General features: G+C 38.7%; 1 protein-coding gene across 3 annotated transcripts in view; it reads left to right on the plus strand.

Moving 5' to 3' along the window:
- Window positions 1-27,832, plus strand: part of CDKAL1 (CDK5 regulatory subunit associated protein 1 like 1) — a 608,612-nt gene that overhangs the window by 99,380 nt on the left and 481,400 nt on the right. For all 3 annotated transcript variants that reach the window (XM_052648580.1, XM_052648579.1, XM_052648581.1), the window contains one exon: window positions 6,411-6,495. In XM_052648580.1, the coding sequence (XP_052504540.1) occupies window positions 6,411-6,495 (85 nt within the window). The remainder of the gene's footprint in view (window positions 1-6,410; window positions 6,496-27,832) is intronic.

Here is a 27,832-nt window from a genome sequence, read left to right on the forward strand (position 1 = left end):
GGAGGTGGGAGATGACTCTGCATCTGATCCTTAAACATGTGAAATGATGCTCAACTCATTCTTCATAAGAGAAGCACACATATTCAAATCCTACTGGCTTCCTATTTCTCATTGCATTAGCAAAAGTACAGAGGTTTGATAGCACACTCCATGGGCGATGCTGTGGATAAGTAGGTAATCTCATGCATTGCTCATGGGAGTGTGAAGCTGTGTACCCCTTACAGACGGGAATTTATCCTTTGACTGAACAGCCCCAGTTTCTTGGACTTCATTCCAAAGGTAAAATGGGAAAAATACAAAATGATACATGCACGGTGCTGTTTATTACAATGATGTAATAATGAAGGGCTGTGAATAATCAAATTTTGGGCTCCAGATTCCATCTGGCTAGCCTCAAGCAGGTAGCTTTTCACACCCGTCCTGATATCCCAGCTCTGGCATTGGCAATATTTGGCTTAGGTACAGATGATTTTCAGCTGCAGATCAGGGGTTAACAAGTGTTAGAGCAACTTAAGGGTAGGTAGAATTCAGTTCTTTGGCTTCTCAAAGTCTGTGCCTCCCATCTTGCTGCCTTCTCCCTGCCTTTCCCTTTCTTGGTCTGTTCTTGCTCTAATTCTGCTTCTTTTGGGACTGGAGAATCTGCCATGGATTAAGGCAAGACCATGAGATGTTAACCTTCTCTTGAAGTGAAGTGAAGTCACTCAGTCATGTCCAGCTCTGTGACACCATGGACTGTAGCCCACCAGGCTCCTCGGTCCATGGGATTCCCCAGGCAAGAATACTGGAGTGGGTTGCCATTTCCTTCTCCAGGGGCTCTTCCCACCCAGGGACCGAACCTGGGTCCCCTGCATTGTAGGCAGACGCCCTACCGTCTGAGCTACCAGGGAAGCCCCATTAGGATGATAATAAAAAGAATGGAAAGGCAGGACAAATATAAATGACACTGCTGCTGCTGCTGCTGCTAAGTCACTTCAGTCGTGTCCGACTCTGTGCGACCCCATAGACGGCAGCCCACTAGGCTCCTCTGTCCCTGGGATTCTCCAGCCAAGAACACTGGAGTGGGTTGCCATTTCCTTCTCCAATGCTTGAAAGTGAAAAGTGAAAGTGAAGTTGCTCAGTCGTGCCTGACTCTTAGCGACCCCGTGGACTGGAGCCTACCAGGCTTCATCCATGGGATTTTCCAGGCAAGAGTACTGGAGTGGGGTGTCATTGCCTTCTCTGTAAATGACACTAGGAGATAATAACTTAAAAGTCAACTGGTGTCAAGAGGTTTCGAGTTTGATCTCCAGGTCTAACAAAGACATTAATCCAATAACCAAATTACCTACTAGCAGTAGGATGTTTGAACATTTGTTTTGTTTTGTGTGATGAGGTTCTAGACACTGCAGGTGTTCTGATATTTCCTGATTGTTCTAGATGGTGCTGCTCTACGGTAGATGTACCAAATACTAGCTTATTTCTTCCATTTTAAATGCATGTCACCCTGCCTCCTATAGTAGTGTTTGAAGTTGGGATGTATCTTAAAACTTAAAAGAACTGAATATAGTGTTCATTGTAATAGCTCTTGAAGAGCTATTACAAAGTTGACTGTGTTTCTTATGGTTGATGGCATCTTAAAACCCAGAAAATGGGTTCATAAGGGGACAAACATGTGGAATCAACATTTCTTAATGGCAAATAGCCATATATAATTTTTTCTCCTCACTCCCCTTTTGTAATGAATTTTTCTGTGTTATTTAAAAACCTTAGAAAAAGGCCTTTGCTGAGTGTGTGTGTGGGTTGGCACAGAGCAAGCAAATACTCAAAACTGAGAAAGGAAAATGATAAAGGGTGGAGGATCATCTTAATTTTTTAGTAACTGTACAGATATCTTTCTTTGAACTCTTAGCATTTAGTACAGTGGATTACTCCTTTTAAAAATACTCTCTTCGTGGATTTCTGTGACGCCACGGGCCCTCGTTTCTATCTTCTCATCTTCCCGGCTATTTCTTTTTGATGGCCTTTCTCATCTCTGCTTCTGTGAGACCCTGGAGCACCAGTGTTCTGTCTTCTGCTTCTCTCTCTCTGTTCCCCTCTATTTGCTGTCCTTAGGTGAGCGCATCCATTCCTATGAATTCAGTTATTTTTTTGGGTTTCTGAGTCTCCCATTTGTGTCTCCAGCCTGGAAGACTCCTGAGATCAAATTGACTGATCAGTATTTCTAGTTAAATGTTTAATCAGGATCTCAAATATAACATGGCCACAACAAAACTTTGGATTCTCTGTTCCCCAAATCATGTCTTTCTAAATCTTCCTCATTTCGGTAAATGGCACCACAGGCAACTGATACTCAGGCCAGAATCTTTGCCATGCGCCTAGGGATCCTATTTGATTCCTTCTTGCACAGCATATACCTACTCTATCAGTTTTTTTTTGATTCTACTTCTGAAACATGCCTCTCTTCACTTCTGATTCGTGTCATTGCTCTGACCCCAGTCTAGGTTTCATCACCTTTCACATACTCTTAGACCATTGCATTGCATCAGCTTCCAACTGGTTTTCTTGCCTTTACTTTTTTCTCCCACTTGTTTTTACTTTTACCCTATCTACAGACTTTTCTTCACAGTGATTGCAGAATGGGATTACTGAGGTAGAAATTAGTTTATATGTTTGAAATCCAATGGTGACTTCCCCTTACTCTTAGAATAAATGTAAAGCTCTTATATATTAAAAAAAAACAGAGGCATTACTTGGCTGACAAAGGTCTGTCTAGTCAAAGCTATGTTTTTTCCATTAGTCATGTATGGATGTTAGAGTTGGACTATAAAGAAAGCTGAGTGCTGAAGAATTTATGCTCTTGAACTGTGGTGTTGGAGAAGATTCTCCAGAGTCCCTTGGACTGCAAGGAGATCCAACCAGTCCATCCTAAGGGAAATCAGTCCTGAATATTAATTGGCAGGACTGATGCTGAAGCTGAAACACCAGTACTTTGACCACCTGATGTGAAGAACTGACTCATTTGAAAAGACCCTGATGCTGGGAAAGATTGAAGGCAGGAGGAGAAGGGGATGACAGAGGACGAGATGGTTGGATGGCGTCACTGACTCAATAGGCATAAATTTGAGCAAGCTCTGGGAGTTGGTGATGGACAGGGAAGCCTGGTGTGCTGGTCTATGTGGTCACAAAGAGTCATCGGACACGACAGAGCAACTGAACTGAACTGAAAGCTCTTAACTTGCCAACATCATCTGATTCCTACCTGCTTCTCAGACCTTTCTCTCCCTGTGTCCAGTCACGCTGATCATCTCTGTTACTGGAACATGACAAGCTTGGGCCTTTTTCATGGCCTTTGCACTAGTGGTATTTTCCTCTTGGAGTGCTCTCTCTTCTGATCTTTGCTTGGCGGATTCCTTCCCATTGTGTCAGTCTCAACTCAGATTTAAACTTCTGAGGGACACTTACTTTGACCAGCAACCCCACAGTTATTCTCTGTTCATTACCCTCTTTAATCATCTTAATATCATTGACCAGTGCCTGAAATTACCTTGCTCGTTTCTGTTCTTTTGTTTTGATCAGATTTCCTCTTTAAGATTGTAAACTCCTTGAGGTTGGAATTTCTTTTACAGCCACATCCCCAGCACTTAGGACAGAGCCTGACACATGGTACATCCTCATTGCATTTTGATTGCTGGTTGATTTACACTTCTGAGTAGAACAATCTTTTTGACTTCTAAGTAGATTGATCTTTTTGACAATATTAAATATATTAGCTCAAAACTAAAGTCCAAAAATAACTGGATAAGAAACTCACGTGTTCATTGGAGAAAGGACATGGTCTTTTTGGAGGTGGTTACCAAAAAGTTTGTCCTCTAGTGGCTCAGATGGTAAAAAATTTGCCTGCAATGCAGGAGATCCAGGTTCTGTCTCTGGGTCGGGAAGAACCCCTGGAGAAGGGCATGGCAACCCACTCCAGTATTCTTGCCTGGAGAGTTCCATAAACAGAGGAGCCTGGTGGGCTACAGTCCATGGAGTCACAAAGAGTTGGACACAACTGAGTAACTAACACACACACACCAAAAAAGTTAGATAACATTGTGGGCATATTGGTATATTCACAGGATTCCTGTTGATCACGAGTACTGAGTCACCAAGCATAGTATTCACTTTATTTTGAAAGGCAATACATTTCAACATTGGCAAAATTCCAGACAAAGTAGAATAATGTGCCTTAATTATTAATGGAGTTCTCCTTGAGAAGGCTTTTGTTGAAGTATGGGGAAAGTGGTCTGACAACTTGAAGGTGACTGAAGAAAAGAATGTGCCAAGATATAGAGTTGTCTTCTGCCACATAAGGATCTGTCTTCTGACTTTTGTTTGTTTGAAGTAAGCCCATGGTCTCTACATTCTTCATCATTAGCTAACAGACACCCGTGACTTTTTCCTGTGTGCATAATACATAGCTCATAGTATTGCTTTGTCTTTCAAGATTTAACATTAATTCAGTAAATAGTAGATACTGACTGAGTACCTATGTACGAGGCATTGTAATAAGTGCTGGGGATCTGGCTGTGAATAAGGTAAAATCGCGGTCCTAAATATTTGTTGAATAAATTGGTGAGCTTCTTGAAGCTTATTTTGGAGGATTGGTGTGGCCTTCAGAGCTTTAGGAAATTGGTAGAAGGCATCTAACAAGCCATACGCATGTGGTCCCATACATTATCTCTCTAGCATCTTTTTTCTTGTTCCTGCTTGTTGTGCCCTGTTTTGTTTTCCATGGTTACATGAATGTCTGTTCTGTACCCATCACTGTGTTAGGCCCTGGACTTTCAGATAACAGCAGAAAAAAATGTTGTCTTCAATATCTCTTTAATAGTAATATAGACAGACTGGGAAAATGTATTATTTTAATGCAGAATTGTAAAGTACAAGGATAGTCTCAACACAGTCTACTATGGGAGTGCAGAGAGGAGGCATCAAACCAACATCAAGGGGGAACTGAAGGGCGAATAGGAGTTAGCCAAGTGGGTAGGCAGATGAAAGGGGCATGAGCTGTTTCTGTGAAGCAAATCAAGTGTGCTCCTCAGATGGACTAGTGCAAACTTGAGGAATTTGCTTTGGTGTGGCTGGAAGGATAAAGAATATAGGGAGAAATGAATATTGAAGTTAAGGAGGTAGAGATTTTTGAATACCAGCTGGAATTCCCTGGAAGATTGAAAAGGTAATTGATCAGATTGCTACAAGAAGATTGTCTTTTAGGTAGCATCTCTGGGGATAATTTGGGAGGAACTAGAAAAGGTAGGTGAATACTCGTCATCTCTGAGTTTGAGCAGGCAGCCAGGTGGATGTTTTTTGGACAGCCCCTCTGGGTTCTGGGTGGGAAGATCGACTCTGGGGTGCGGGTGAGGCGTGTGAATGGAAGGAGTAAGACAAGTTAGAGGGAATCTTAGTAATCAGCTGATGTATAGTAATGAGGAGCTTTTCTTTTCAGATGGTTGTGTATCTTGCCTCTTTGTAAAAAGAAATTTACCATTTTTATAAAAGATGCTGGGGCAGGAGGTTTTGCTAAGTTTTACTGGAAGCTTGGACATGCTCACCCTCCCTTTCATGTTATGTTCTCACTGGAAGTTCTGTTCCCAGGCAGAGAATGTACACACAGACATCAAGTGTCCTTGGTTCTTCATGTCTTTTGACCTTTGCTTCTGTTCTTAATGAAATACCAGTGAAGGTGCTGCAGTTTTCAATTTTGGTTTTCCTTTCATCGTGGTAATCCTATTTTACTGTTTAAGTCCTTTTAGGCAGTAAGGTTGTTGGAATAGCATCAAGCACTTCAGGCATTTATAAATTCATTTCAGTAAACATGAGTTTAGGTGATTTGTTGCATAGCTAGTGAGTTTATTATTGTATGTAACAGTATCTAATCGAATTAGCGAGAGGAATAAAAGGCTCACTTTGATGTAAATCATTAACTTCTTCAAAGAGGACAAACCATATTTTTAGTAACATCTCAAGCTGAAGAATATTCAGTGTATAATACATGTGCTTGAATAATGTTAACACACAGTCCCCAGAGAGGCAATTAATTTCATATTCAGAGGTAAGATTAGGCCAGTTTCACTTTATCTTTTGGACGTTATTAAATACTTGCAGGTGTTGACAACGTAGGAAGAAAATGCTTATCCTCTTTATATTTTAAATGAGAAAATGAGAGCACAGGTTATATATTTTTAATATTTATTTCTCACCAATGTTTCCATATTGAAGCAGCTGCATATTGTATTGTAATGGCCCATTGACCTGAGTCATCCTCTAGCTCTTCCCCCTAACCCCCCACCCCACCACAGTCCCAGTGCCATTTGAGTAAGCACTTGGATGTTTTTGGCTGACTAAATCTGATAACTTACTTTCCTGTTTCATATTTCTGTTTTTAATAGAAAATGCATCAGATGCAGACTTATGGCTCCTGAATAGTTGTACTGTAAAAAATCCGGCTGAAGACCACTTTAGAAACTCAATTAAGTAAGTGAAAGCTGATTTTTTTCTTTCTTTCTTCATCTTTTCTAAGTGTTGTAAGAATTTTGGGAAAATAGCTTTTAAAAGATTCTTAACATTACAAATACTCAGGATGTTATCAATAAAAGTATGAGTTGGAGTTTTCTAATTATACTGTTTTGACTTTATCTGATAAAGAGCAAAACTTGAATGTAGACTTTTCTAATAGATGTTTGAGTATTTATAAAGGTGGCTAATAGATGTTTTGACTATCTGTTAAGTATTAATAACATAGTTTTCTCAGGGAATCCAGTCCCTAGTTTTTGAAACTGCCCAAAGCAGTCCTTACCTCTTCTCTCTTCCCTGCCTGTTAGTGCTGTTCTAGGTGCTAATAATGCCTGGCCATCAAGGAAATTGCAGTTTACTGGGGGAGTGGGCATGTAATCCATGGTTATTGAATTGTTCTTCAACTTACAGTGAAAGAAGTATTCTTCTTTCACATCTCTGAATCTTATTCCACCCACCTTCTTAGAACCTTCATTCTATAAATTTATATTCTCATTCACCTCTATTTTCAGCCTCTCCAACCCCACTGGTGCCTTTTCATTGACCTATAAACACACTCAGGTCTACTCAGCCCCAGTGCACCTCTTTTAGCTATCATCGTATTTTTCTTCTTGCCTTTCCTGAGAAACTTGTTAAGAGTCTTCATTTCCTAACTTCACTCTCAAATTCTATCCCACCACATTGGTTTTATTGTGAAATATGTCATGCATAAATGTGTTTATGAAACATGTACAGTTTAAATAAGGATAACAAATGTAACACTTATGCATTCACCATCCAGCATAAGAAATAAGGTGTTACCAAGACCTTAGGTAACTGCCCCGTGTTCCTCTTTCAGTCATATGCTCAAGATGTAATCTTTATCCTGACTTGTGTGAGTCATTCCCTTCCTTTTATTTATCATCTGCTAAATATATCTGTAAACAATGTGTTTAATTAGTTTTGCCCTGTTTTAAGCTTTATTTATTGGACTTACACTGTTTATGTTCTGAATTTGCTTCTTCACCATTTTGCTTTTAGATTTATCCATGTTGATGGATGTAAAATAACTCTGGCCATTTGTAGTATCTTACTAAATGAATTTGTCATAATTTATTCATTTTATCATTGAAAGAGTTTTGAGTTTTCCCTATGTTTTGCTTTTATGAGCATTGGTGCTCTGAATATTTTGAACATTTTCCAGTGCAGCCGTGCAAAAGTTATTTTAGGATATGTACCTGGGAGTTGAATTATTGGGTCACAGGTGTGTGCATATTCAAACTTTTAGGTGATGCTGAACTTTTTCCCTGACGGATATACTGAACCTCATTCCCACCAGTCATGGATGTGTGTGGTTGTTCTCCATTCTAGCCAATGCTTGATATGGTCAGGGTTGTAAATTTCTGCCAATCTGGTGGCGGAGATGGTATTTCAATGTGGTCTTAATTTGTTTCTATGATTACTAGTGATGTTGAGGATCTTTTTGTATGTTTGCCATTTGAATTTTGTGTGTGTTTGTGAAATGCTTTTAAAGTATTTTTTCTGATACTTGTCTTTTTATTTGTGGGAATACATTCAATGCATTCTGTGAACTAACCCTTACATATTACATTTGTTGCAGCTATCAGCTGTGGCTTGTCTTTCACTTTCTCTAACGGTATCTCAGGCTGAAGAGAAATTCTGGCTTAAAATGTTCAATCTTTGCCTTTGGGTCTGTGCTTGTTTTCTTTAAGATGTCTTTCCTTACTCTAAAGATGTTCTGTGTATTTTCTTCTAAAAATTTTGTGGTTTTTAATTCTTACATTCATATTTATAATTCATCTGGAATTGATTTTTTTTTCTCTTGGTGTGGTACCAGGAAGGGGGTCCCATTTTATTTATTTTTTTGCATAAACACCAACTTTTCCGGTATCATTTATTATTTTTTCTGAAAAGCCTGCCTGTTCTCCTTTTATTTATTTATTACCCGCTTTGTCATAGGCTCATTGTCCACAGATATTTGGGTCTGTCCCTTGGCTCAGTGTTCAGTTTCATGGATCTAGTTCTGTGTTTCGGTGCTTACTCTACATAGTTCTAATTAGTCTAGATTTACATTAGGCCCAAACGTTTGATAGTGCCAGTGCCTCTTTGTTCTTCAATTTGAAGGAAGACATGTTTTAGTTTTGAAAATGTGAAGTTATAGCTAAATATTATTATAAAGTAATGGGTAATATTTGATCCTCATCAAGTGTCTTCTGTATGACAGGCACTGTTCAAGGTGCTTTACATCAATTGGATATTATCTAATTTAATTCTTGCAGTCTTCCAATGAATTATAGTTTTCACTTTTATTTCTGTTTTACAGAGGGAAAAGCATCTGTTTTTCAGATGAAGTTCTCTAAAGCCCTTGAGTTCATAAATGGTGGAGGTGGGATATTAACGTAGGCAGTCGCACTACAGTCTGTGCGTTGTTAAATTTAATACTATGCTTTCCAGGTAAAGATGTCAGGTAAGCAGTTGTAGATTTGGGGCAGATTATCAGACACCACTTGAGATACAGCTTTTGTATTTCCATAGAAGTGACCTTTGAATGTGATGGTATTCTCAACTCAGTAACTATGGAAGGAGCAGTGAAGACTTGCTGCCTGAACGATGGTGGGAGGCTTAGGAGGGTGGCGGTGATGTAGGAAGGAACTAGGGAGTTAGGGCTGTGGTTAGGACCAGAAGAAGTGAGAGTTAAAACAAGAGCAGAGCACGAAATTTGCCAGGTGCTGCTTATTTTCAAAGAATGCTTTTTATTTTGTGAGACCTCTGTCATGTTCCTCATTATCTACTTTTTTCCACACTGGAAAGGCGTAAGATACAAAGATATTTTAGTGCTACTGATAGCCTCTAAACTCAAAACCCAGAGAACTTAGTTTCTGTGATTATCAATGTTATAATGTAATTAATGGATACACCTCTAGACTGTTTCTACAAGTTTACTTAAAAAGTCAAATATAACTCGTGTCAGTGGGTTTTCTTATATAAACTGTTGTGAAAGTGGTTTAAGATAATGATACGGTGTTTGATTAAGTGAGGAAATCACTTAAGATGTGTTTGTCATTTTAATGCTACAAAGCTAGTGGTAGTGAGCGTAGGTTCCTTTAATGCGCTGTTCTGCTTGATTGAGAGAAAATTTAAAAACGGTACTATAGGTGATTAAGTATTTCTGTTTTAAATGGCTTTGAAGGCTTTTGCTAATCATAACTAGCTCTTGTTAATGTAACACCTAAGCTAATGTTGGATTTGTTTCCAGAATAAATATAATCCTGTAGAAGGCACATTAACAATTAACATTGAGAAAACATCCAATTCAAGTGACATTTATATATGTAAAGACTTTCAGTGAAAGATTACCTACTCTTGTCAAGCATTTCACTTTATTTAAATGTTTTCCCCTCTTTCATCACCGTCTGCTAACAAAGCAAAACAAAGATGCATAGTTCGTAAACTTTATTATACCTTCAGTCATGCGACATGTTTGTCTTCTCTCTACCTCTGGCTCCATCCTTTCCTTTCAGCCTGCTCACTAGATGCATTTTTTTCTTCTCATCATAGTGAGGCAACATTTAAATGCAAGGATAGCACTATCGGGGCTTCCCTGGTGGCTCAGACGGTAAAAAATCCACCTGTGATGTGGGAGACCTGAGTTTTATCCCTGGGTGGGGAAGATCCCCTGGGAGAGGGAATGGTTACCCACTCTAGTACTCTTGCCTGGAGATGCCCATGGAGAGAGGAGCCTGGTGGGCTACAGTCCATGGGGTTGCAAAGAGTCGGTCACTACTGAGCGACTCAGTGCAGCACAGTGCCTGGTAGGATGTCGCATTTCTCTTTGTTCAGCCGCACCTAATCCCTTATGCTCGAACTCACCCTTCATTGAATGGGCTGGGGGCTATATTTCTCTAGTCTGAAAGCCCTACGAGTGATGATTGCTTCACTTTGCCACTTATGTCTGGGGGTTTGTCATCATTTCTGATCATCTGCTTTTGTTTCTCTCCCAATGTAATCTTGATAGGTAGTTTGTCTGTTATCAAATCATTTTATCTCTTGAGCTACCCGGCAGTAGACCCTCCTGTATTCACAGGAGAAAAAAAAGAAAACTGTGAGAGCTTTATTATCTTTCATGTGATTAATGCAGCCTTGATTAAGATCTCAGAACTGTAAATATGTGACAAGGCAGCCATGGCCTTTTTCTTTTCTTTTGGTGGTGGTGGTCAAAAGTACTAGGTTTGCAGCATCACAGTATAAAAAATATTGGGAGTATTATTTAACCTTTGTTGCAGAGCATATTGGCATAAAATTATTTGGAAATCTTCATTTTATACACTGGTACTGATAATAAATCATTGTGTCCTTAAGTAATTTCTTAACCTAGTCAAAATAACATAGTTGGGATGAAAATGCATGTCTGTTCATCTGTAGGCTCTACCGCTCAATACTGTCCACTAGTTGGTCTAATCACTAAGGTTTTGCAGTGTTTATATCATTGATACTCAGATTGATAAGAGTAGGAGTTTTAAGTAGTGAAAAAGGAGTTAAGAATGATTTTTTTGTCTGCCTTTTGAACTCTGAAATCTTAAATGCTATTATTGCCTTTACTAATTTTGAAAAAATTGCTAATGAGCCCCGCGTTTTGTGATGGCAGGCTGTTGCACGCATACTCTTTCCTCTTGAGCCCTTGCCAGTTGCCCTCTCCTTGTTTTTATCCAGTATACCAATTTGATTGAGACAATATGGCCTTTAACTTGAGGGGCTCTTGAGTAAACGAAAAAGATCAAAAGTTAAAAAAAAAAAAAGAATTTCCTCTTAATGAGAGTATCAAATAAGAAAACTCCTTTGGTTCATGCTTTATAGAAATGTGGGATCTTTTCCATGCCACCTAAAGGAGGTCATTCAGAGGCTGGTGAAAATAAACACGTCTTGTGTGTTCCATATAAATGACAGAAAGAATAGCCAGCTTGCTTTGATCATGGACTGTCAACCTCTGTTTGACCTTGTGCATTATTAACCCAAATGGGCACTGTGGTTTAGCCATACTGATAGTAGATAGACAAGTCACGAGTTCTTTGAACCACCTTTGCCTGAAGAAATAAATGGTAATGTTAAAGGGATGGTTTAGATATCTAAGTGAAATTACTGGAAAGAACCATGGAAATATAAGGAGAAATGGACCAAGATGAAAGTGTGTGTTGAGACAGAGGGTAACGTGTTTTGTATGATATCTTCAGTTTAAAGGAGAGCTCTTTTTAGAAACAGCATCTTGTTGATCAAACAAATTATTGGAACTTCATTCCTATTATGAAAATATTTTTGGCTTTATGTGGATTTAGTGAACTTCCTCATCATAAGTTAAAGTTGGGGGACACATCAGAATATTATTTCAACTTGAATTTGTAAAATAAATTGCCTTCGAAAAACTGACTTATTAAGAACAGAAATGTTTTCGTTTTCAGTTAGTACTTACACTGTTTAAAGAAAGGAAAAAAAACTCAACTGGTTCTATTTTAACTAGATTTGTTAGTAATCAGGCAGTCTTTTTTTAATTAAAAAATTGGCATTGGGAGATAAAAATACTAGCTTTTAGTTTGGTTTTTCGCAAGAAACAGGTTAGATAACACAGTTTGTTTTGTTAAACTTACTTTTTTTTTTTTTAATACTGTAGGCTGTGGATTTTTTCTTTACACTGAGATATTTTAATTTTGGCTTTTCTGATTGTATGAAGTGACTTTAGTTCAGTATCAGTTTTATGTTATTGTTTCAAGCGTCAGCCACAGAAAGTGAATCATTGTTTGCTTGTACCAGTCACCGTCTCATGGTTCCAGCTCTCCTTTCCCACCTTAAAGGTTTCCCTCAACATGGAGTGTTAGTTCAAAATATTGTACTGTTTGACCTAATACGTATTGTTGCTCAAGTTTTGTCTAATGTGACTGTTTTTCTCAAAGCAGTGCTATTTTTAACATGAGCTTACACTTCCTGCTACCATTTCTCATCTACTTCTACTGTTGAGATACTATCTGTATGCTGATTACTCCCAAATTTCTGTTCCTGACCCTGGTCTCCCCTTCCAAGAACCAAGCTTGTACGTCTAGCTCCTTTCTGGACTTTGTCATTTAGATGCCCCGTTGACAGTTTAAATCATTGTGTCAGAACCTCTCCATTATCTGCCTCACCTTTTCTCTAGCAACGTTCCTATAACCTGTCTTTGTTGGGTTACAAGTCACTGATCAGAGAGTCTGAGAGTTTTCTTTGTCTCCCTCTTTCCCTTGCCAGTTTTCCCTGTCCTTTAGAATTGATTCTCCTTCTGAAATGCCCTTTTCTTCCTCCCTTCAACTTCTTTCTTCTCTTTGCTTTTGCCCAGTGCTATTAGTGTTTATTGCTTCTTGGAATTTGCAGTGAACCAGTATGTTCTCATGTTTCATCAAATTGCCACGAACTGGACACATTAAATTGAATCTTTTCTCTCCATCCCTGTTGCTAATGTCTTAGTAACGGTCCTCTGTGTTTTTTGCACTTAGTATTACAGCAGAAGTTGAGCCTGTTCTCAGCTTCTTTTCTGTTCCAGCTCATGCTTTCCTGTTCTTCACACTCTGTAACAGTTCCTTCTCAGATACAGAATGAAGATAGAATTTCTTAGTTTAACAAGGTATTTAAAACTAATCTGTGTGGAGAAAAGGGAACCCTCTTACACTGTTGGTGGGAATGCAAACTAGTACAGCCACGACGGAGAACAGTATGGAGATTCCTTAAAAAACTGGAAATAGAACTGCTATATGACCCAGCGATCCTAATGCTGGGCATACACACCGAGGAAACCAGAATTGAAAGAGACACGTGTACCCCAAATGTTCATCACAGCACTGTTTATAATAGCCAGGACATGGAAGCAACCTAGATGCCCATCAGCAGATGAATGGATAAGAAAGCTGTGGTACATATACACAATGGAGTATTACTCAGCCATTAAAAAGAATACATTTGAATCAGTTCTAATGAGGTGGATGAAACTGGAGCCGATTACACAGAGTGAAGTAAGCCAGAAAGAAAGACACCAATACAGTATACTAACGCATATATATGGAATTTAGAAAGATGGTAACGATAACCCTGTATGTGAGACAGCAAAAGAGACACAGATGTATAGAACAGTCTTTTGGACTCTGTGGGAGAGGGTGAGGGTGGGATGATTTGGGAGAATGGCACTGAAACATGTATATTACCATATGTGAAACGAATCGCCAGTCCAGGTTCAATGCATGATACAGGATGCTTGGGGCTGGTGCACTGGGATGACCCAGAGGGATGGTACGGGGAGGGAAGTGGGAGGGGGGTTCAGGATGGGGAACACAGGTACACCCATGGCGGTTTCATGTCAATGTATGGCAAAACCAATACAACATTATAAAGTAATTAGCCTCCAAAAAGAAAAAATTTGTTCCTCGCCTGCCTCCATTGCCTCTTTTCTCTCTGCTCCTCCATAGAATTTTACTTCCTGCCAGGCTTGTATGATTTTCCAGACACATAATGTGTTTGCATATGTTTTCCCTCTTCTTGGAGTGTGCTCTTCTTCCCCCACAAATGCATGCATGTGAATACTCTCTCTTGTCCTATCTCTCTTATGCACCCCACGCAATCCTACTTGGCAACCCAGTCATCTTGTGGCGCTCCTATCAGAGGTAATTCGATGCAAGGTTATCTTCCTGCTACCACCCACCCTTCACCGCTAGCGTCCACAGAGGTGATCGCCTTCTCCTCTGTGCTGCTGCTTTATCCCAGACAAACATCTATTGTTGCATATTACATTTTATTATTTGTTTACATATTTGGCTCTCTACTAGATTGTGGTCTTTAAGTCAGGTTATTGACCTCAGGAAAATCCTTTTTTATGAAGTCTTTGACCCTCTGACTCCACCATATAATGATTTTCTTTTTCTTGGGAAACAGATATCATCAATAGAGTAAGACTTGCTTGTCAGCTATTTGGAGACTCCCAAGACCACTGTGACTCTCTTGTAGACACAGGCTTTGATTTGCTACAAGGGGAAAGAACTTTCTAAGTTGCAAGACTGTACGAAAGGGCTCTCTTTTTAAGGAATCATGGCATTTTGCTTTTTATGTTTTGCTTATAAACTAGGAAGAAACCTGCTCCCTTGTTGTCCTAAATGAGATAAGAAGCGTGCTTGTCACAATGGGTCCACAATTCTTCCCAGAGGGAGGTAGTGAAAGGAGTGAGAGTTCTTCCTTCTTGAAGTTTCGCTTGGTCATGTTGGCAGAACCTCAGCTCTAAGTGGCAGGACCCTGTTCTTCCTGCCACATGAAGCAAGCTGGGCCTGCTTCAGAATCTTGGCCATTGACTTAATTGAAGCTTCTCATCTCAAGTCAGAGGGTGGGAAAGGGTAGATATAAAACAGGTAGTATTTGACCTTGTTGTAGACACGTAGTTGTACTCAACATGTATTTGTACAATTAGGTTAAATCGATTGATTCTTCCTTTTGGGGGAAGAGTGCTTGGCATCATTCTGCTGTCAGGGCATCAACAAGTCATTGCTAATATATTATTTTGTGTTATGTTAAGTATATTATTAATTATATAACTTTATATTTGAGTATCAAGTTGTCCAGTTTCAATGAATGAACAAAATATTAAAAACCCCAAAGTGGGAGGAAAAAAAATCAACATGACTGTTGTGGGTGAAGAAGTAGATGTTTTGAGGAGGTTGACTTGATACAGGATCTTTGTGAGAGGAGTGGAACAGTAAGATCTATGTGGACAGGGATGTTGTCTTGTTTACTGAGGGATCTTTAGTTTCTAGAATGGTGCCTGGTAAGTATTTGGCACTGAGTTTTTCGTCGAATTGAAAGCTGGTTTGATGCAGGCCAAATTTCTCTGGATGAGTTGCTGTTTCTGCGTTAGATCTTCTTACTGTCTGCCATATGTGAATTCATATTATTCAAGTCTTAAGTCATGGGACTGTTTAGTCTACTTTCTGTTGTTGCTAGGACTTTGTATTGTTTTTCTCCCCCGTCAGCTAGTCTGGGGTTAATGATGGTATTGGATGAGCATGCTTTCTGGAAACATAAATGAAGAGCTCTCTGTTGATTTCTAAAGTGAAGGGTGAGACTTAAATAATTCAGGGCAGATTTTGACCCATTTCCTGTTACAGGCTTTAGTTGCATGTCCCCTATCCATGGAAAAGCATGGAAATGAATGGGAGTACAGGGAGATTGGTATGTGACAAATCCCAGTGAGAAATTTGATGGGGCATAAAGGAGAAAGTATATTTTAGGATTGAAGTCCTGGTTAACTTCAAACAAACAAAAAAGGAATAGTTAAATTTACAGTTGAAAGATTAGTTCCTTAATTTGCAAATCAGGAACAGAAAAAGCAGTTTAGATGTAGTAAATCATTTTAAAATGCAAAGCTGAGTTTCATAGCTACCTAACATGTTTTTGGAGAATAGTATTTTGCATATTTCATGATTACTGTTACAGCAACAGTTGCTTTGTGTTTGCCGTTTTAAACAGGAGAGTAAGTGAAAGAGGTCAGTGTATTATGTACTGGCAACAGCTGGCTGATAGCATTGAATACTTACGTAATTAAATATATGTGTTGGCTGTTGTCCTAACATCTCTGTAGGTGGAGGCCCAGAAAGCATGCAGAAACTTGCTTCAGCAGGATTAAAGATGAAATCAACATGATCTAAGCCTGTGCTTTCAGCCAAGAGTGATTTCCTATTGTTTTGGTTTGAAAGACATTCTACTTATTCTTGGTGTGTGTGTGTTTATGCAACAGGAGAGAAAAAAAGATGCTTGTGTTTTTTTTCCTCCCCTTCTTGTATGCTCTAAGTGTGAAAAACATAATCTTTCTGAAGTTTTGGTCATTCAGCAGTGTTATTAGCTGATAATAAATGAAAAGTATGACTTTAAACCCATAGGACAAGATACTAAAATATTAAATATTAACTGTTTCTGTCCCTTACTTGTGGTTACAATTAGGTTTAGGTGTCCTCTGGGTCATATTAAAAGAGTTACTTTGAATTTTCGACTACATTAAGACTTGGTTGTCGTTGACCGTGGGAAACTGGGTGGGGTGCAGTGAAGGAAACATAGAGTCGTCGGGTAAAGTGCAGCTCTGCCTTTAGAGAGTGGTCTTACCTGTGGATGCACATTCTATCCTAAGTACCCTATGTTTAGCTTCTCTATTACTGTTTTTATAGCCCAGGGGCTGAAGTCCGTCCTTAAGGTGCACCTTTGAGCACAGACTTTGAGTGGATGGTACCACTGAGGGTATTAGGGAAAGATACCAATTTTTGTAGACACAATCTGACACAGCTGTGTGTGGCTGCCCCCTATAAATAACCCTGAGTTTTAATCATATCTTTGTCTGTAACCCATTTTGAAGTTCCTTAAGGACAGCCACTGTGTCTTTTATCTGTATCCCAGCACCTCATACACTGGTTGACAGTAATAGTTGAACAAATGAATGAGTCAGCCCACATGTTTGCTTTCTTGGTGTGTTGGCTTTTTTTTTTTCCCCCTTTTTCTCCTGACCTACTCCACTCCCTGCCTCTGTCAGAACAAATGTCTTCCTTTGTAGCTTTTCATAGAACTTTTTCTGTATCTCTTTCCTATTAGATTGCATTACTTAGAAATTAAGTTCAGGTGCTTGTCATAGAAAACCCTAAAAATAGAAGCTTAAGTAACATTGGGGGTTTATTTTTCTTTATGTAATACAAAGTCCATAGTTAGGAAGTCGCTGGCTTTAGTTTACCAACTCAAGGATGTTGGGATCTGAGTCTCTAAAGTTCTCTTGATCTTTCCATTATGATGTAAAATGGTTGCTACTCTTCAGGCATTATATGTACTTTACAAAGAGAAGGAACTACGAAAAGGGACAATGCCAGCTGAGTTTGTCCCTTTTTTAAAGAAGCTTCATAGGAAGTCTCACACAAAACCTTGTGTTTGCACCTGTTGGCTGGAGCCATATCACATGACCACCGCTGTTTGTAAGGGAGGCTAGGAAATGCAGTGTATTTTCATTTGATTTAGATTAGTTCTTGCCTGGAGGATTCCATGGACAGAGGAGCCTGGCGGACTACAGTCCATGGGGTCGCCAAGCGTCGGACACGACTGTGTGGCTAAAACTTTTACTACATTTCAGTCTTGTTTTTGCTTCCAGCAGAATTGGGGTTCTGTTAGTACTGAAGAAAGGGAGAATACTTACTGTGCCTTGATACCTCTGCCACAGGTTGTAGTCTTTGCGGCAAGATGCGTGTGTTATCTTTCTCATTCATCACACCTGGAATATTGGGTGACATTCTTAGCACATTTGTGAACCAATGGACCCTCTCGCTCCTGTTTACTTTATTCAGAATATTTAAGAAACAACATAGTTGATGTTTGAGAACTTTTCTTCTTTTTGGTTACCCTGTGCTATTTCAGAAATAATAACAATAGCAAAATGGGAATTTTCGCATACTTTCTTAAGAATTGCAGTGACCATATTTGACATGGAATTTATAAGGAAACTATGTATCTCATTGTTTCTGATACTTCATTTTGTGACAACAAGTAAACCTGGTTTAGAAAAGTGTTAGAACAGTTTAGACGGAAAACAAAAACAGAGTTTAAAATTTATCACAGAAGGTCTTAAACAATTGGAAGACAGGTTGAGATTTAAATCCATTATATAATTAACTGCTTGAAAACAGTATTTTTACATAATTCTGAAAAGTTTGTTTCATCTGAGAACACTGCTTCTTGCTCTCAGGTGAAAGTTTAGTGTTCTGCATTTAGTTTGAAAATGGAGAATTAGATACAACCAGTGAAAATCTAACGAAAGAGAAGAGTTCTGTAATACTCGTTGGATTTCTGTAGGTGCCATTGGATATTATTAGAGGAAAGTTGAATATCCAATTCCCATTCCAGATTGTGACTTGAACATTCTGCAACAGTGTCTTTGTGTCCCTGCAGAGATTCGTAGACTACTTCTTTGTGCTCTTGTTCATTTATGGATTCGTAAATGTTCTCTTTATATATGTGAAATATTATTTACTCATCTATTGATGGACATTTAGGTTTTTCCCTAATAGCTGGCTATTATAAATATTGTTTATAAACATGCTTTGATTGGAATTTTATAGAGTATTAAACTTTTGTATTAATTTGCATCTTGAAATAATGTAATACTGAAAAGTTGCATAACAGGGCAGAGATTTTCTATGGACCTTTCACTCAGCTTCCTGTAATGTTTAAATATCTTATTTACCATAATGCAGTGATCAAACCAGGAAATTAATATTGATTAATTATTAATTTATTGATAATTGACAATAAATTATAAATTTATTGTTATAAATAAAAAACATAAATAAGTTCATGGTATTGACAATACCATGAACTGTTGTTCAGACTTCATTCAAAATTTTGTGCTTTTCAGGTTCAGGATTCAGTTTAAGATCCTACATTGTCCGATATAGGACAGTTCCTCAGTCTGTCTTTTATGACATTGACACTTTTGAAGAGTACTGGTGACCTTTGTTGTGGAATATTGCCTAATGTGAGCTTTTCTAGTATTTCCTCATGGTTGGATTCAGATGTTACGCATTTTATCGAGAATATAGAAAGTGATAGGTATGTGTCCTTCTCAGTGTATCATACTAAGAAGACTCAGGGTATTGTTAAATCGTTTTGTTGTTGTTGTTAACTTTGACATGTACTAGCTGGATATTAAATGTATCTGCTTAAGGTGGTGGCTTTCAGCTTTCTGCACTAGTTCCTATCTTTGCCTTTGGAATGAATGAGTATTTTGTGATACTTTGGTATTATGCATGTATCCTGTTTCATGTTTTCACCATTAATTTTTGCCCTCATTGATTATTTTTGCATATAACAATTCTGTGTTACTTTTCAAGTGATGATTTTTCTGTTGCCATCGTGCATTCTTTGGTAATTAATTGGAATCTTGCTATAAGAAACAGCTGACTCTTTCCTCCTTCCATCTGTCTATCGATGGCTCAAGCAGTAAAGAATCCACCTGCAATGCACGAGACACAGGAGATGCATGTTCAGTCCCTGGATCAAGAAGATCCTTTGGAGGAGGGAATGGCAACCCACTCCAGTATTCTAGCCTGGAAAGGTCTCGTGGACAGAGGAGCCTGGTGGGCTACAGTCCATGGGTCACGAAGAGCTGGACATGATTGAGCATGCACACAGAGTCAAGGTTATTTATTTTAATCTTAGACATAATTCTGTGCTATCATTATTTTGCTGCTCAAATTGTCTGAATTTGGCCAATGGACACTCCTCTAAGTTGGCTACTTCCCAATGCCATGAGAGTCCAGGCTTCTCTTGTGCTTTCCTTGCTTTGGTCTTGGTTTGAGCCATTTCTCCAAGAAGTTCTGGTTTCTTTCATTGGTGAAGGATATAAAGAAACCTCTGAGAAATAGGTACGCTCCTTGTTACTGGGATATCATTGCAATTCAGTTCAGTTCAGTCACTCAGTCGTGTCTGACTCTGCGATCCTATGAATCGCAGCACCCCAGGCCTCCCTGTCCATCACCAGCTCCCGGAATTCACTCAGACTCACGTCCATCGAGTCAGTGATGCCATCCAGCCATCTCATCCTCTGTCGTCTCCTTCTCCTTCTCCTTCTGCCCCCAACCCCTCACAGCATCAGAGTCTTTTCCAATGAGTCAACTCTTCGCATGAGGTGACTATTAATTGTGGACAGGCCTAGGAAATGTATATTTGTACACACATATTTATATCTGTGTATATGTCAGTTCAGTTCAGTCGCTCAGTTGTGTCTGACTCTTTGAGACTCCATGGCCTGCAGCTCTCATCCTCTGTCATCCCCTTTTCCTCCTGCCTTCAATCTTTCCCAGCATCGGGGTTTTTTCAAATGAGTCAGTTGTTCACATCAGGTGGCCAAATTGTTGGAGTTTTCAGCTTCAGCATCAGTCCTTCTAATGAATATTCAGGTCTGATCTCATTTAGGATGGACTGGTTTGATCTCCTTGCAGTCTAAGGGAACTCTCAAGAGTCTTCTGCAACACCACACTTCAAAAGCATCAATTCTTTGGCGCTCAACTTTCTTTATAGTCCAGCTCTCACATCCATACATGACTACTGGAGAAACCATAGCTTTTACTGGATGGGCCTTTGTTGGCAAAGTAATGTCTCTGCTTTTAAATATGCTATCTAGGTCAGTCATAACTTTCCTTTCAAGGAGTAAGCGTCTTTTAATTTCATGGCTTCAGTCACCATCTGAAGTGATTTTGGAGCCCAGAAAATTAAAGTCTGCCACTGTTTCCACTGTTTCCCCATCTATTTGCCATGAAATGATGGGACCAGATGCCATGATCTTAGTTTTCTGACTGTTGAGTTTTAAGTCAACTTTTTTTCTCTCCTCTTTCACTTTCATCAAGAGGCTCTTTAGTTCTTTTTCTGCCACAAGGGTGGTGTCATCTACATATCTGAGGTTATTGATATTTCTCCCAGCAGTGTTGATTCCAGCTTGTGCTTCATAGAACCCAGCATTTCTCATGATGTGCTCTGCATATAAGTTAAATAAGCAGGGTGACAGTGTACAGCCTTGATGTACTCCTTTCCCGATTTGGAACCAGTCTGTTGTTCCATGTCCAGTTCGAACTGTTGCTTCCTGACCTTCATACAGATTTCTCAAGAGGCAGGTCAGGAGCTCTGGTATTCCCATCTCTTTCAGAATTGTCCACAGTTTGTTGTGATCCACAGAGTCAAAGGCTTTGACATAGTCAATAAAGCAGAAATAGATGTTTTTCTGGAACTCTCTTGCTTTTTTGATGATCCAGTGGATGTTGGCAATTTGATCTCTGATTCTTCTGCTTTTTCTATATCCAGTATCTGTATGCGTGTTAAAAAGTATAAGGTTTACTCAGAAGTATCACTTGCAACTTATGCTGGTTATCATCCCGATTCTTCTCTTCTTTCCATCCTGTTCCCACCTGTCTCCATTAGCTTCTGGTTTCTTCCTTTTTTTTTTTTTTTTTTTTTGGTACATATAAGCGCAAGTCAAATCTTGATTTTCCTATTTCCATCATGTCTTTTACATTTTTTAATTGGACTTTTACTATGAGGGTAACAGTTGTATTTAATCATTTATTTATATCAGTTTTGACTCACGGTTATTTACTCTGTGGATCATTATTCCACAGAATAAATATACAGAATTCTGTATGCAGAATCCATGTAAGTTTTAGAAATCTCCCTCTAATTTAAATGATGGCATATTCTAGAGATTTCTTTATTCTTTACCCTTTTTTGGTAATAGAGGCTGGAAACTCTGCTTGAGTTGATAGAGATCATCCTTTCTTATGGCTGAGTAGCACTTCCAGTGGCTGTATTTTCAGCCACTTTCAGACATGTGCACATTTACGTTGTTTCTAATATTTTGTAGCTCCAAATAGTGCTGTAGTGACTAAACTTTTGCATATATATTTTTGTATTATTGGAAGTGTATCTTCAGGATTAATTTCTCAAGTAGACATGGCTAGGTTGAAAGGTAAGTGCATACATAGATGTTAGTTACCAAAGTACTCTCCAAAAAAAAAAAAAGACCGTCTCTTTGTTTTTAAGGTTCTTTCTTCTGATGGCACACTTGTGAGATTCTCCATTTCATATCCTCTAGTTCCCCTGAGATTAAAACCCTTTCAGACTCAGCCTCTTTATTCTATGTGTGGTTCCAGCACTATTTGGTCCATGAATATTTCTAAGTCTTGTAATTCTGTTGTCAGTGGCGGCTTTAGAATTAAAGTGTTCTTTTCCTATTTAACCCTTGCGGCTTGAATTCTACTTTGCTCTTTTTTTGTACGCTTTTTATACCTTTGTCTATCCCTTTAATTTAACCATTCTGAACTACTTTGCTTCACTTTGTCTCTTGTGTATAGAACATTTATAAGCCAAATTTAAAATCTTTTTCTTTTAATAAAGAAAGCCAAGCTCCTTTGTATTTGTTGATATGACTGATATATTTGTGTTTCATCTCCGTGATGAGATTTTGTGATTCTCTTTATATATATATTGTTTTATATTTGTTATATTTCTCTATGAGATATACTTTTTTCCTTAGATTACCTAAATGGTAATTAGGAACATTTGTATTTTTATTTTAGTTGTTACGTTTGTCTTTGTCCTGTTTGAATGATTGTATTCCTCTTTTACCTATTTAATTATTTACCATCTATTCAGTGCTAGAGTTTAACTTCTGGCATTTTCCCAACCAGTGGACTTAGTTTCCTTAGTCACTTCCTCTCCCTTTTCTTCAGATTTTTTTTTTGCACCATTTGTACTTTGTTACAACGTACAACATTTGTACATTAATCTTCAGCTTTCAAAGATTAATGTTCTCACTTTTATTTTAGTCTCAGATTTACAGTTATTTGTATGAATGGACTTACCACTCTGTTTCTCTGAAATTTCCCTAGTCATTGGTTGGTTGCATAAATAAGCTTATTTTGTAGTAGATTCTTCAAGAAAGGATTAGGAATTCCTATTACATTTAAGACTTTTTATATAGCGTTGATATTTGAAGGACAGCTTGACTGGATGTAAACTCCATTATTCATACTTTCTTTCATTGAATTTCTATAAAAACAAGAACAAAAAGCTGCTCTACTGTTGCCATGCATCGTGTTTTAGAAACTCTGATGTGTCAGATTTGCTTGCCTTTGTTCATTGGTTTTTTTTTTTTTTTGCCTGTGGGCCTTGAGTATCTTTATTTTAAAGCCTAAGAGTTTACTAAGGTTTATCCAGGGGATTCTTCCACGTTAACTCTACTAGATATTGGAAGAATTTCAATATGTAGACTCAGATCTTCGTTTATTTCTGGAAAGTTTTCTTGGGTTCTAATTTTAAATATTGGCTCTATCCTTTTTTTTTTTTTTTTTAAATCTTTCGGAATCCAGTTTTATGAATGTTATTCGTATTTCCTGTTCTCTAATTCCACCACTTTCTCTTCGAATTGCTTTTTTTTTAGCTTCTTTATCTCATTTTTTTGGGTGCTGATTGATTTACTGCATTTCTTAATTATTCCGTATTGCATTTTTATTAGTTTTAGAATGGTTCTTTATAGTTAGGTGGGATCATTTGGGGGTGAACTAGTTGGGAAGGCTTCTGAAAGAGTAACTTTTAATCTAAATCTCAAATGAATTCTAGAATATTTATTCATAGTAAGAGAAAAATATTTCAAACATAGCAGAAAAACACTTAAAACAAAAAAACCAAACCTGTATGTTAAATTGCCATTGCCATTCCTATTTCTGCCATTCCATTTCCAGCCCTCCTCAGACGAGACCTAGATTATTACTAGGAATGGAAATTATATGTGGATAGTATTTTGTTCTGCTTGGAACCGGCTGACAAAGGGTTCATTATGACCAGTAGCAGTGAATAAGAATAAATTGAATTATTTTTTAATTAGTAATAGTGACTATGAGATAAAATGAGTGGCATTGTTATCCACAACCTGGGCCACCTTGTGTGTTAGACATCTATGTGGAGAGACCCTTTTAGCAGTGAAGTCGCTCAGTTGTGTCTGACCCTTAGCGACCCCATGGACTGCAGCCTACCAGGCTCCTCCATCCATGGGATTTTCCAGGCCAGAGTACTGGAGTGGGGTGCCATTGCCTTCTCCATCTCCAGCAAATATCATCCCTTATGTCTTACACATTGGACAGTGTTCTGGAAACTGGAGCATGGACCCTGTCCTCAGCTCTAGATAAGCCTCTTTAGGGGAGAGCTTTGAGTCTAGGTCTGTTTTGTGTTGAATGATTTTAGAGGGAGGTTCTGGCATAATTGTATAGTTTCTGAAAGATGAATGGATGTTCCTTCTGAAATTTATTGGAAGAACATCTTAGGATAGAAGGACATTATCAATTTTGTTGCTATTTTAAGAAAAACTTTATTTTGTAATGATTGTAGACTCCCATGTATTAGTAGTTTTTAAAGCTATAACATTATATTTGAAGTTAGTTTTGTTATAAATATGTGCCAAATTAAGGAAAACTGAGAGTGAGTTTCCTGACAGTCCTGTTAGCAGTGTTTGATTTTTTTTTTATCTTTATTGCTCAAAGCACTACTATTCTAGGACTAGTTTTTTTTTTTAATAAGATGGTTAAGACTAGACAAGTTGTCACTTGCCTCGAATTGTTCTCTCAGTAAGCAAGACTTCATTAAGACTGAATGTTGTCTGTCACTGTCTACATCTGCGATTTTCTTTATTCTGATTGAAAGAAAATGTTTACTTTCTGCATGTTGCTTTCTGTGGGGCTTTCAGGTGGCTCAATGTTTAGTTCCACCTGCTAATGCAGGAGATGCAGAAGACTCAGGTTCGATCCTTGGGTTGCGAAGATCCCCTGGAGGAGGAGATCCCCTGGAGGAGGAAATGGCTACCCACTTCAGTATTCTTGCCTGGAAAATCCCATGGACAAAAGAGCCTGGCAGACTGCAGTCCCTGGGGTTACAAAGAGTCGAGAACGTGACAGAGCAGCCGAGCACACACTCGTGTAGCTTTATGTAGAAATCTGGCTGGACAGGGCACTTTCGGATCAAATCTTGAGCCTTAAAAAACCTTGAAAAAGACAACTTAATGATGGTTCTGTTCAGCAAGGTGAGGTTTTTGATAATAGGGCAAAACTTAAACCCATATTTCTTATTTGCTAGCTTGTAAAGAGGTATTTTGTTTTATCATCTAAGTTTTCTGACATCAGGATGTGATTTTAAGATGAAAAAGTAACAGTTTTGGATATCAGTGATATCCAAAGTTTTTAATATCTGAGATGAACAATGAAAAATGAGAGAAAGGTTGGGAAGGATCCATGACTTCAGTTTTGTTTGTTGCGTCACTTTAGGTGGGGATCTTTAGATTAAGCCTCGTTCCTGTTGGCCCGCTTTGCCTCAATTGTTCAGTGTTGTCCTGAATGCATTTACAGTTCTTTTGCAGGATGGCCTCTCTTTTGTAGATGAATCCCTATAAGGAACATAGGAAGTTGTTACAGTAACTCCCAAAGTGTGATTCTAGACAGCCACAGTCCTGTGCTCCCTGGAGTCGGGGAAATCAGTGCTTTCCTGCTGCTAAGTTGTGCGTTGTCCCTGGCCTTTGACTGGACAGCCTTGAACCAAGTATTTGCCTGGGTCTAAATTCTGTTTTCTTTCCATGTCTTAAATTCCTACTTTACACCAGGCATTGTATTAGGGGCCAGGGACCCAAAAATGAATAAGGGAGAGTCCAGTCTTTATTTGATTGGAGAGACAGTGTGCCAGCTCTCAGTTTATCGTCTCTTAGCCCCTAGTCCAGCCTTCTCTGTCTTGCTTTGTGGAACTGAAACTGGACCCGGTAATAATAGTTCTCGTGTTAGCTGCTGCAGTCAGTAGAGGGCACTGGTGGGAAATTGCAGGGCTGTAGGAGGAGAAAAGCACTTCTCTGGCTTCTAGGCCTCCTTCCTTTCTCATTCACGGCAGAGCCAGGCCGGGTGCTTGGAGGCCTGGGGAGGATGGAGTGGACAGTACGGATCCTTTCCAGCAATGACGACACTGCAGGCCGCATCCCTCAGGCAGCTCTGGTCCTGGCTGTACCATACCACCTGTACCTTTACTCTTCCAGTTATCATTGGTTGTTGATCCATAGACTTTTCAAACTATTTTTCTTCCTGATTATTTAAAAAATAAAGTTAGCAGCAGATTGTAGAATGTTTGGAAAATGCAATTTCAGAGTTGCTTGTGTTCCTGTGTGCACTTAGCATGCTGCTCTGTGTCGCTCCAGTCTTCATCTGCATGGGTTCCTCTTTCATACAGGTGAAATTGTTTGGTGCTATTTTTGTGTCCTACTTAAACACTCAAATTTATTACTTGATATTAATTTTCAATGGCTGTGTAATATTTCATGTTATGGATATATTATAGTTTATGTACATTTCTTTGATGCTTAAATTTCATCCAATTTGTCCATTGCATCCAATACATGTATTATGAACATGAAAGAAATGAACATCTCGGGTATACGTCTTTGGGTTCATTGCTGGCTGGCTATTGTATATATATTTTAATGTAGCTTATATTTGCAAAGGTATAATTTTGGTTGAAAACAGTATTTCAAAAACTCCAGGTACCTGTTGTCACATTGTTCTCTGGAAAAAGTGTATGAATCAGCTTCCTGTCCAGCAGTGAAAGAGACACATTTCTTTTAGAATTACACCTTTTGACTTTGCTAATTTAATGGGTATTCGGATGATAGTTCCTTGTTTTAATGTGTGTTTCATTGATTATGAGTGGAATCGACTGTTTTTAATGTATTTGGATTAGTTACTGTTTACTTTGTCTTTAATTACAGACTTTGTTTTATAAGTATGCTCATGTGAGCTTCTTTGTATATTGAGAATCAGCTCTAGGAGAACTTTTAAAGTCAGGGTTGCTTTACTGTGCTCTTAAAGACAATGAAAGTGAAAGTGTTAGTTGCTCAGTCATGTCTCTTTGTGATCTCATGGACTGTAGCCCATCAGGATCCTCTGTCCATAGAATTCTCCAGGCAAGAATACGGGAGTGGGTTGCCATTTCCTCCTCCAGGGGATCTTCCCGACCCAAGGAGTGAACGTGGGTCTCTTGAATTGCAGGCAGATTCTTTACCATCTGAGCTACCAGGGGAGCCCATTTAGACAGTAATCAAGACAGTGAATTTAACATTCAGATCTTGGGAGAAGGTTTTGTAGATCATTTTTTGCTATTTTTCCTGTGTATCCACCATGGTCTGTTTGAGTACTTTCATCAGTGTACAAAAACAGGAAATAGAGATTATGATATGTTATATTAATAACCATTTTGCTCATACATAATGATAAATATATTTTTCAAATAAGATGAAATATATACTTCGTGCAACAAATACTGTATTACTAGACTTTTTTTTAAAGTAGGAAATATCCAAGGGAGTGGGCAGTACTGCTTAAAAAAGATCTTCAGGGACTGTGGGTGGGTAAAATGCTGTATGACCCAGCTCTGAAGAGGTTTTGTAGCTCTCATTTGTAAGCTGCCATTCATTATTCTGTCTCTTGTCTTTCACTGTCTGCAGCTTTCTTCCTTCATCTTTGGACTTGTTTCTGTGGAAAATGTGAGTTCACAGTGGTGCCCCTCCGGGCCAGGGCATCTCTGGGCCAGCAGGCCTCAAGCAGCCAGTGCTGCTGAGAGCAGGTGTGTGTGCAGATGGTGTGGGGGGCCGGCCTGCCTTCTGCTGGTGGTGCTGGAGGTGATTGATCACACTGCCTGCCCTGCA

This window comes from Budorcas taxicolor, chromosome 11, assembly GCF_023091745.1.
Source record: "Budorcas taxicolor isolate Tak-1 chromosome 11, Takin1.1, whole genome shotgun sequence".
Classification (NCBI taxonomy): Eukaryota; Metazoa; Chordata; class Mammalia; order Artiodactyla; family Bovidae; genus Budorcas; species Budorcas taxicolor.